Genomic DNA, 11,186 nt, shown 5'->3' with positions numbered 1-11,186 from the left:
GCTTCCGCCTCTGCCTCACGTGTGAGGGAGCCAACAGCAAAACAAGTCGTCACCCCGGAATAAAATTAACCGTTTAAGGACGAGAGAGCGGAGGGAGGAAGATACTCACAAATAAACTGACCGGGTTTAAATGTAATAAAAACATCAAAATGCTTTAATTTAAATGGATGACAGTTTTAGTTTCAGCGCTTTGTGGCCTGCAGCTTGTAAAGTAATTCAATAATTTGAGGTAATAAGAGAGAAAAAATGAGTTTGTCATATTTTCACCAAGTAATTAATTTATTCCTGTTTCAAACTAAATATCTAATTAGCAAGCCAAATATTTAGTTATAATGCTAGTAATATATATTAAAACTAAATATTTAATTTGAAGCTAAAATTTATTACTTAAATATTGAGTTAAATATTCAGCTGTTTAGTTAGAAAGCAAATTAAGTTTTAAGCCATTTATTTAGTTAGCAAGCTAAATATTTAGTCTACCAACTGAATTTAGTTAGACTTGGTTGTTATTGTCAAACAAACCAACCTGTTCCCCTCCTGGCCTGTGGGGGCGCTGCACCAAGAGCCACTGAAGGAAACGACAAGTAAACCTCTGAAGACTCTGTGAGGAACTTCCTTCTTCATGAAACGTAAATAAAAACGGAGCAGCGTCAGATTTTAGCGTTTGTGAGATTTCTCTTTAGTTTTCGGTAAAACCGTTTCTCCTGCTAGCGCTAAGCTAACGTGTTTGTTTTGGTTGGATTTATCTGAGGACTCACAGGAACGATGACTCAGCATAAAAAACTCAGGAAACATGGACACCTTTACCGTCTCAGTCCTTGAAAAGTGGAGACATTTATTTTACAAGAAGTTGAACCGTTTTGTTCGGCACCTTTCTGTGGTTCTGCAGGATCCAGTTCATTAAAATATGTGCAAATTAAAAACATGGCCATGTGCAGAAACTCATGTGAATAACGTGAAGAAGAACCCGGCGAGGTAGAGGAGCAGCGCGAAGGAGATGACGAAGAGGACGATGAGCGTGGCGAAGGGCAGCTGAGGAAGGCCCTGCATGCCGAGGTCAAAAGGTCGTGGATTTAGATGCCAGCGTCGCCACGCGGCCTCCGCGCTTCGCCCATGACCTGGAGCACAACAGAGCAGAGGTCAGAGGTCACCAGATACCCCAGAATATGAAAGACTTTTTATTCAAATTATTAATATTTTAGTTGTTCTAAAGACTAAAACTTAGTTTATGACTCTTTTCTATTCAGCTATCGGCTCCCATTATAACCAGACACAGAATATTTTAAAACTAAAGTGATGGTTTTACCTGCTCAGAAATAAACTAAGCAGGTAAATAATCATATTAGGTATGATTATTTAATAATTTATTAAATTATTAATAAATTATTATTTAATAACTTATTAAATAATCATTTAAAAAAAAAAGATTTCAGTTTGTTTTGAGCAACAAAACCAGGTTTGGAGTTATTTATTTTAAAATAAATAACTCCCACACACTGAACACACTGTATTCAGCAAAGTCTAATTCAATAAATACTTAGAAGAAGATTTATGTCCATAAAACTAAACAAACAAACAAACAAACAAAAAAATCAGCCTTTGAGTGATCTGGGCTGAGAAAAAGTCTGATTATTAAAAAATATCATTTATTATTAAGATAAATATTAAGTATTAATCTTGTCTGATTGTAAGCAATAAAAAAAGATAAATACTTTTAATGTGGGACAGGTGTGACGTGTAATGACGCACCTGAGCCACCAGGGGCAGCAAAGCTTCATGGTATTACTGTATATTTAAATGGAGGCCATTTTGTTTCACCTCACAATAACAAAACTCTTAAAGCCACAGAAACATGTCTGGTGTTTGATGTTGTTAATATTTATGTTTTGGACAAATCAGTGTCAGAAAATATCAGAATTTAGACATTTTTGTGTTTTTTACGTTGTTTGCTGAGGATCTGATAAAATTTCCACGCTTGGCCAGAAGAAAACAGATTCTGACTCCTGTGATTTAATTTCATATTTTTCCACAAACTGATCCCAACATGGGGCCCAGTCATTCAGAGCCACATTGGGGCCAATTTATTGGAAAAATAAAAAACTCATCACATCTGACTGGTTCTGAAACTGTTAGGAAGATTTACTGCAGTGAAACAGGAGCCATTTTGGAAAGAAGCTTCTACAAATGAACCTAAAACAAGAATTATTAATTATTGACCCAGTCAAGGCCAGGTGGGTTTTTAAGCAGTTGGACTCAAATAAAGATACAAAAACAGGCTAAATGTAATTTTTACATCCTGGTTTCCCTTTAAAAGTATAAACGTGAAAATGTCCTGACAGCATAAGTAGCGTGTTTGCTCCCGGGAGCTGGGCAGCGGCCAGCGAGCGCTCAGCGAGTTCTGGAAGTTCTGCCTGCGCGTCGCCCAGACCTTCGGGAACAGAGTCTTGGCCCGGTGGTCGAGCTCTGGGGGAGGAAGAGGAGCGGAGTCAGACAGCGGAGGGGTTCAATCTCAGATCGCGACCCGGGGAGGAGGCTGACCTCTGTGGAAGCCGGTGTTGGAGATGAGGCGGCGGCAGAGCGGGCAGGGCGTGTGGGCGGCGCGGTTCCGGGCCAGGCGCCGCAGACACGGCTCACAGAAGACGTGAGCGCAGGGCAGGCAGCTGCGAGGCCGGAAGAAAACGTCCAGGCACACGGCGCAGGTCAGGCCGTCCCGGTCCACGTCCTCACAGGCCGGAGGACGGGCCGGGGACGACTGGGCCTGAGACAGCACAGGTCAGAGGTCAGAGGTCACTCAGAGGAGGAGGGAAAACTGACACACAACCTGTAGAGACTCTATACTTTAACACATCGATTCTCTACATTCATCTCAGCAAATCAGATTAAAACTAACATTAAGTAACAAACATTATTCAGATATTAAGCAGTTTTTATTATTTATGAATTAAAACAGTTTTTTATTGGTCTGGTGAAATATTATAATCCTAAACGTGTTTTAATCACCATATTTAACAGACATAAAACATCAGTCAGAGTTACAGACTGAAATAAATCAACTTTCAATAATAATAATAATAATAATAATAATAATTTATAGTTCTTCCTCACCGGCTCCTCCTCCTCTTCCTCCTGCAACTGACTCTGCAGCCATCTCTCTCTCCTCCTCTGCTTCCTCCTCCGACTCTTCAGTCGGTTCTGGTCCGTTTTGCTCAGTCTGGTCCGGGCCAAGGAGCTCAGAACCACGGGGCCCTGAGAGGACGACACCTGGCCAGGAGAGAGCCAGAACCGGGTCAGAACCAGCAGCTCAACCAAAGTCTCCCCTGGTTTTGGTTCTGACCCATTTAGTTTTTTCCTGAATGGTTTCATTCTTTGTGTCGTTTCCTGCTAATGAAACTATAATCCATTCTGTGGCGCCGCTCACAGTGGTTGGAGCTTCGACTGAGAAAATCCACTGACAGAAATTATTTCTGAGCTCCAAACATCAAAAATCTGAAAGAAAAATCTCTGAAATTTACTAGAAAAGACCCGGCCATTTCTCAGGTCCAAGAGTCGAACATTTCAGATATTTGGAACTCAGAAAATTTCAGAAAGTTTTCTTTATTTCCTTCTTGCTGTGGCTCTGCACTGAGTTAATAACAGCTACATGTCCAGGTTTCAGTTTGTAACAGATTCTACTGGGGAAAGTAAAACAATAAAGTTTTTCCCTCCAGTGTTGTGAATTTTCCAGATGTAAATAAAAACATTCAACATTAAAAAGTTTCCTGTTTGACTCCTGATTCAATCAGAAAAGTTCAATCAGAAAAGTAAATGTACCGCTTCCTGCTGCCGCTCTGCTTCCTCTGTTTCCTGAGGCGCTGCAGACGACGATGCTAACGATGCTAACGATGCTAATCCTGCCGGAGCTCCAGACTCCCAGGGGACGGCGTCGCTCCGATCCTCATGATCCGACTCAGCCTGAGGTTCTGCCGCTCTCCTGACAGACGAGTCCAGCTGCGGCACGTCCGTGTCTCTGGCGGCACCGTGCTGAGGAGTCCCACCGGCGCAGACCAGGTCCAGGGCGGGCCCCTCCTGCTGGGCCTGCGCCGACCCGCGGCCCATCCTGCGCCGCGGGACGATGAGGAGGCGGGGCTTCTGGTCCAGATCCACGCGGCTGCGGCTGAAGTGGACGGTGGCATCGCGGCCGCAGGGGCAGCGGTACCGGTTCAGGAAGCTGTAGCCGCCCAGCCGAGCCCCGCAGTGGAAGCAGTTCAGCTTCCCGGACGTCCAGACGGCCTGAGGACGAGACGGCAGGTTCTGGAAAACTCTAGAAATGGTTCTGATCACATATCAGCGCAGCTCAGCCGGCCTGAAGCGACACAAAACTCAGGTTTCTGGACCTGGATGACCGTCTGAACGACAGAGGCCAGATTTGGTTCACTTCAGGCTGCAGTGTGAACAGAGCCTGAAGTGAACCAAGTCAAAGAGGAAAAGAACCTCACATGTCAGAAATCACATTAAATCATTACATTATGAGAAAAACTAACAGGAAGAGGAGAAAACAAACCTGCTGGACCGAGATCCAGATCCACTCCGGTAGATTATCAACATCCATGTGCCAAATACAGCAGGAGACCGGACCGCAGTCTGCTGCCTGGAGACACAAACTGGACCTCAGAAATACACAAACTGGAAGAACTACAATAAATTTAACACTGGGATGAGGTGGTTTGATAAATGTATCAAAATAAATGTATTCCATAAAGCCGTAATGGAAACACGAGTCACATGATCAACAGCCGGATGTTACTACTGGCAGAAACCACAAAGAAGACAACAACAGGAAGTGGTTTTACAACATTCATATGAGATAAAAATGATGGTTGGATTCACTTTAAAAATCAAAACTTGTTTTCCAGAGTTCACAGGAAGTGCCCTACATCCACTTCCTGCAGTGACTCACCACACTAATGATGCTACATTAATAAATATCAAGTAATAAAAGTCTGAACTGGAAGGAAACAGACAGAGACGCTGAATGTCTGAGGCTCAGTCCTTTTAATGTTCTGTGTCCAAATCAAACCAGTTTGATTAAATTTAAATAAAACTCGTTACTGACCAAACACGTGGCGTCTCCGACGGCCCTGCGGCAGCGCCTACAGCGGAGCTTCTTTCCGTTCATCTTCACCCGCCTGGCAGGACCAGATCAACCCATCTGATGGTCAGGAGGGACGACAACACAGACCACACATGTCAGAGGTCAACAGATTATTAAAAACATCCTCAAAATGATATTTTATTCACTACTTCTGTTCAAAAAGTGAGACATTTTTATTGTTTCTGCCTTATAGTTGCACTTTTTCCTTCCACTAAACATTCCACGGACCTCCCAGAATCAGATGTAAGGTGTTGCCATGGAGACTGATGTGTGGGTTTTGTTAACCATGTGACCTGATCCCAGAATCACCAGTTGTCGGCCATCCCATCACATGGATTTAGGACCGAAACTGATTCTAAAAAGCACCAAAAGTTTAAAATAAATGGAGGAAAACTTCCAGGAAACTTCCGGACTGGATAGTTTGCTAAAACTCTCTAAGTGGGAAGGTTTTAGCAAACTATCAGCTTCTTTAAATCTGGAAATATGAGAGATAATTTAATAATATAAGACTATATCACAGGTAGGCTTGTTAAAATACACCTGCTGATGCGGAAGAAATACTTTCAGAATCGAACTAATACCGTCCAACTGTTAAAGTTCACATTTTTACTAAGTTTAATTCATGCATCAGTTTCATCAACACTTCTTTGTATTAATATTACAACTCAGCTGTTATTTTTCCTCTAAATGTTGTGCTAAAACCTGAACACAGACCGTTTAAACAGTTAACCTCCAGCTAACTTCGCTAAAGTTAACGCCATAAAAGACAAGTTTCCCTCGTTACGGTTCAAAGTCCGCAGCGAGATAACTTTTAAAGTGTCGAAATTATATTTCACAATCAGTTGTTCACAGTTAGGCTTACCGTGAATAACTTTTAAATGCTTAAACGGTCGAGGTGACGAGCATTTAAATCCATTTGTGACAACAGGAAAAGTGAGGATGTACGGGATGGAGGACGGGCCAAAAGTTACGAGAACGCTCACCGTCCCAAAGCTGGTAAAGACGAATGCTTTCGCTTTTCTGTGATGATTAAATTGATATTTATCTAAAGAATGTTACGTCATTAAAAAAAAACACAAAAAAAACCCGTATTGGAAATCCTAGTAACAACAGTGACCAGTGTCCCCCTGCTGGTTTATTTATGTAACTACAGTTAGAGAATGGACGCATCGCAATGTTTGGAGGGAAAAATTAATTTGTATTGACAAAAAAGTGTTGAAAATGTAATAATTTGCTTATTCGGAGTCTGTTATTGTAATAAAAATTAAGTTGAGATATTTTTTTATTTAGCTCAAAGGGAAACAAATAATATAATATAATCCAAGTATCTTCAGAGCCGTTGATATGCTAATTATTAGTCTCATAATGATAATAATAATTATCATGATATCTATTTTTAATATTGTTATTACTATTATTATAATATATTATTAAAATAATGATAATAATAACAATAGTAACATTTGCAATTAATATTAAAAGCTATTAATAATAATAAACTATGAGATTTTCATTAAAACTATAATGACATCATCATATTACTCTATTTTCTACTAATTTAGGTTGAATATTGTTTGAGGTGTATCATTCAGAACTTTAGCTTAATGTAATATATTAGATCATAATTTATTATATTATGATAATATAATATTGTAATAAAATATTAGTGGTAAAAATAATAATTATCATTATTATTGTTATTATAATTATCAACATTTTTATTTTACTTCTCTTAATTTTCTGAAATTAATTTAGAAATCTTATCTTTACAGTGTATAAATTATCAATCCATTTTCAGACCCAAACATTGTGTATTTTAAAATCACCGTGCCAACAGCAGGTGGCGCTCTAAGCGCCTCGGGTCTGTTTGGTCACTTGGTTCTCTGACCGGGTCCGAAAAGCTGCAATAAAACAAAAACTGCGGGATAAAAACAAAACCAGAGATGAAACCTGGAAGTAAATCAAATGTTCAGTTTCCAGTTTAACAGCTGAAACATTAAGAGGAAGCGGATCAGAACCAGAACCAGAACCAGAACCTGCCCAATGACGCATTTTCCATCACAGGTATAAATACCGCGCATCATTCTCCGTCAGCAGCCGCGACCTGCGCTGCTCTGCGCTCCTCCCGGCAGTCCGCTATGTGCGCTGATCGGCTGCGCACCGGGCTCCGCTAACACGCTCTGTCCGCACCGCGCCACCATGGACGGCACCAACAACACCACAGCCTGGCTCGACTTCCCCAACTCCACCGAACCGGCCGCCGCCGCCGCGGGCGCCGAGGTGACGCTGAGCTCCCAGCTGCTCACCTCCTTCCTGCTCGGCGCGCTCATCCTGTGCGCAGCCTTCGGGAACGGCTGCGTGGTGGCGGCCATCGCGCTGGAGCGCTCCCTGCAGAACGTGGCCAACTACCTGATCGGCTCCCTGGCCGTCACCGACCTGATGGTGTCGGTGCTGGTGCTGCCCATGGCGGCGCTCTACCAGGTTCTGGATCGCTGGACGCTCGGCCCGGTGCCGTGCGACATCTTCATCTCCCTGGACATGGTGTGCTGCACCTCATCCATCCTGCACCTGTGCGCCATCGCGCTGGACCGCTACTGGGCCATCACCGAGCCCATCGACTACATGAAGAAGCGGACGCCGAGGCGAGCCGCGGTTCTGATCAGCGTCACCTGGATAGTCGGGTTCTCCATCTCGGTGCCGCCGATGCTGGTGATGCGCTCCCAGCCGAGCGGCGACGCGGAGGACCGGCACAGCCAGATGGAGTGCAAGATCCGGCAGGACCCGTGGTACACGATATACTCCACGTTCGGCGCGTTTTACATCCCGCTGACGCTGATGCTGGTTCTGTACGGGCGGATTTTCAAAGCGGCGCGGTTCCGGATCAGGAGGACTGTGCGTAAAACCGAGAAGAAGAAAGTGTCCGACTCGTGCCTGGCGCTGTCGCCGGCGCTCTTCCACAAGAAGCCGCACGGCGACGCGCAGCAGGGCAAGAGCTGGAAGCGCAGCGTGGAGCCGCGGCCGCCGCTGCCGCCGCCGAGCGTCAACGGCGCGGTGAAGCACGCCGACGACGGCGAGTCCCTGGAGATTATCGAGGTGCACAGCAGCTCCAGGGGCCACCTGCCGCTGCCCAACACCCCGAGCTCCGCGCCGCTGTTCGAGAGCCGCCACGAAAAGGCGACGGAAGCCAAGCGGAAGATCGCGCTGGCGCGGGAGCGGAAGACGGTGAAGACGCTGGGCATCATCATGGGCACCTTCATCCTCTGCTGGCTGCCCTTCTTCATCGTGGCCCTGGTGATGCCGTTCTGCCGGGAGTCGTGCTACATGCCCGGCTGGCTGGAGGCCGTCATCAACTGGCTGGGATACTCCAACTCCCTGCTCAACCCGATCATCTACGCTTACTTCAACAAAGACTTCCAGAGCGCCTTCAAGAAAATCATCAAGTGTCATTTCTGCAAACCCTGAATCAGAAACGAACCGGGACAGAAACTCGTGTTGATAATCATCGTTAAATATCTCCAGACTGTCTGTAGACTATGCATAGATAAAGCTGTGATCGTTGGATTGAGGCTCATGTTCGTGTTCATGTAATGTCCAATAAAAATATACTTTTTTCACAAACTCTCGGCTTTTAGGTTGATTTTTATGGGGGAATATTATTGCCATAAGTCGAGCGCAAACATTTTCAGATGGACAGCAGGATTTCTAAACTTCAAATACTTGTACTGAAATTCTCAGTTTGAAAGCAGAAACAATTATTAATAACCTAACAAACATATTTTCACCTGATAATTTGCAAACTGGATGTTTTTCTTTAAAAAACACGAAAAATTCAGAGTTTCGGATCTTTAATGGTTTAAACTTAAACTTCATAATTTGTTTTATTAGAATTACAGTATGCTTAGTTTATTGTTGAGCAGTGAAAAAGTGTGCTAACTAAACTAGAAACAACCAACCAGAGCCAGGAGGCGGGGCTTAGTGCTGTCAATCATGATCCTGTGCGCATCCATACAACCTTGAAGCCATTTGAAAATAAATGAACATTTAATTGAAAAATGGTTGTTAGCTTTTCACATCTATGGTGTTCATAAAGTTTCCAGGCTAAGCTAGGCTAGCAATAGCGCTAATGCTAAAGTGAGGCTGCTAAGATTTACTAGCCACATTATTAGACTAGATTTAAAATTTAGTCCAATAAATTTAGAGTAATGATTTCTCTATATATAACAAAAGAGTTTCTTAAAGAGACAGAGGCCCAATAAATCAGGAAGTGACATTTCTTTTAATGAATATCTGGTGCATTTATACAGCATTTCTTTAGTTGAAGGTGACATACAGTAGTTACTTGATTGTGTGACATCATACCTAGAGTTGGATAGTAACTAGTTACATTTACTCAGTTACATTTACTTGAGTAACTTTTTGAAAAAAATAATTTTACTTTGTTGTACTTTGAGTATTTTTTACTATTTCTGCTCTTACTTGAGTTAAACTTCTGGATTTTCTTCCCACTGAATTAAAAACAAACATGTTTTAACCAAAAATCCACCAGATTCAGAAACAGAAACTTTAATAAAACTGCAGGTTTTATTAAAGTTTCTTATTGAAAGAAACTGATTTGGAAAATGTTCTTTTGCTACTTATATGAATTATTTTCATTTTGATCCTTAAAATACCCAAATTTCCACTAAACTTTACATTTTGGTCCATCTGATGATGTAATTATTAATTATTTAATTATTTATAATTTGTCTGGTTACTCAGTGTTTGAGTAGAATTTTTACCAAATACTTTTTTACTCTTGAGTTATTTCTTTAACGGCTACTTTTACTTTTACATGAGTAAAAATATGTCGAAGTAGTTTTACTCTGACCTCAGTAATATTTTTAATACTCTGCTTTTCTCTATATCTGTCTAGAAAACATAATTCTGCCTCTAAATGTGAAACTGGTTTGTAATCTGTCACAGACTTTTGCTTCTTGAATCGTCCCAGTTTCTTCTCCCCAGTGTGAATCTAAAAATCTGAATCTGTGAGGCGTTAAAGCGACGGCCACGCCGGCATACGAGCGACCAGGGAAAGGTCAAAGTGGACCAGGTTCCGCCCGGCCGGCCTCGTAAGTCCGTCTTAAAAAAGCGGCTCGCACATCAAGGATGGAGAGGTGGTTGCCATGGAGACGTGTGAGCGACGCAAACGAGGAGCAATTACCTGATCAAAGGCCTGCTGAGACATGGAGGTGAGTGAGAGCAGCTGGCGCACAATAAGCAGGTGGACTTCCTCATTGTTTCCTCCAACAAACGATGTTTGTTTATACTTTATTCTTACAACCACAACCAAAATATCACACAATATTGATATTTTCCTCCAAATCCAGCAAGATATTCTTGATTTGATCTGAATTGTCAGAACCAAAGGAGGCTGCAGAGTGAGGCTGGTTTACTGAAACATGGCCGCCGCCTCAAGTTAGAACTTAATAAATATTCCTTTTCTTATTTTATAAATCTCTGAGCAGATTGAAAATGGAGACACATTTTTATCCAAATTTTATGTTTAAAAAAACAATAAAACCAGAAAAAAGAGTCATAAACTGTGATTTTGCTGTTATATGATGGGAAATGTAGTCCAGTTTTATGGCAAATATAAATTCTCTCGAATGCATTGCGGATTATTAACGCAAACAAAAGGAGCAAATTTCAGTCAAACATTTCGTAGAAAAAGACGTAACAATTTCTGAGCTCCTAAAGTAAAAAATGTTACATTTTGAGACTCAGGTCAGAAATTTTCTAGAAAAAACATGGATATTTCTGAGCTTCAAAAGTCGACAATTTTCAACTTTTCGCGAACAAAAAATTTCCACGTTTTTTATTTCTAGAAAATATTTAATATTAATATCAACATTTCTGAATTTTTCTCTCCCAAATCTCCCAAATTTTTGGAGCTCAAAAATTTCAACGTCTTTTCTTGAAAATCTCAACATTTATGATTTTTTTTGGTGTAACTATAGTAACAGAGGCCTTGATGATGTGTCTCTGTTATCAAACTACAAAAATGGCCGCCTGGTTT

At 42.0% G+C, this 11,186-nt stretch overlaps 3 protein-coding genes across 4 annotated transcripts in view; 2 read left to right on the top strand and 1 right to left on the bottom strand.

The window, feature by feature from the left end:
• LOC114149750 (protein NLRC5-like) overlaps window positions 1-11,186 on the top strand; it is a 1,536,511-nt gene that overhangs the window by 1,274,043 nt on the left and 251,282 nt on the right. The window lies entirely within an intron of this gene.
• Window positions 799-6,133, bottom strand: rnf180b (ring finger protein 180b). 2 transcript variants are annotated; one of them, XM_028025901.1, is made up of 8 exons: window positions 5,994-6,133; window positions 5,093-5,188; window positions 4,541-4,627; window positions 3,811-4,269; window positions 3,106-3,261; window positions 2,539-2,758; window positions 2,338-2,463; window positions 799-1,118 (listed from the first exon to the last, which is right to left on the bottom strand). In XM_028025901.1, the coding sequence occupies exons 2-8, from the start codon at window positions 5,153-5,155 to the stop codon at window positions 943-945; spliced, it is 1,287 nt and encodes a 428-aa protein (XP_027881702.1). In that variant the 5' UTR covers window positions 5,156-5,188; window positions 5,994-6,133; the 3' UTR covers window positions 799-942. The 2 variants fall into 2 exon arrangements, with proteins under 2 accessions (XP_027881702.1, XP_027881703.1); XM_028025902.1 differs by lacking the exon at window positions 5,994-6,133 and having other exon boundaries at window positions 4,541-4,623; window positions 5,093-5,189.
• Window positions 6,976-8,807, top strand: htr1ab (5-hydroxytryptamine (serotonin) receptor 1A b). The gene has a single exon (XM_028025904.1). It carries the CDS (start codon window positions 7,331-7,333, stop codon window positions 8,591-8,593), a length of 1,263 nt encoding a protein of 420 aa, XP_027881705.1. The 5' UTR covers window positions 6,976-7,330; the 3' UTR covers window positions 8,594-8,807.

Source organism: Xiphophorus couchianus, chromosome 8 (genome assembly GCF_001444195.1).
Source record: "Xiphophorus couchianus chromosome 8, X_couchianus-1.0, whole genome shotgun sequence".
Taxonomy (NCBI): Eukaryota; Metazoa; Chordata; class Actinopteri; order Cyprinodontiformes; family Poeciliidae; genus Xiphophorus; species Xiphophorus couchianus.
Note: the sequence above shows the minus strand (reverse complement) of the source record. Positions and strands in the feature narration are given on the sequence as shown.

Excerpts from the sequence above, each read along its gene's own strand:
- htr1ab (XM_028025904.1), top strand. The coding sequence starts at position 7,331 with ATGGACGGCACCAACAACACCACAGCCTGGCTCGACTTCCCCAACTCC.
- rnf180b (XM_028025901.1), bottom strand. The coding sequence starts at position 5,155 with ATGAACGGAAAGAAGCTCCGCTGTAGGCGCTGCCGCAGGGCCGTCGGA. Across the intron at positions 4,270-4,540 it reads TCTGGATCTCGGTCCAGCAG|GCCGTCTGGACGTCCGGGAA; the intron begins GTTTGTTTTCTC and ends TCTCGTCCTCAG. Across the intron at positions 2,464-2,538 it reads CAACACCGGCTTCCACAGAG|AGCTCGACCACCGGGCCAAG; the intron begins GTCAGCCTCCTC and ends TTCCTCCCCCAG.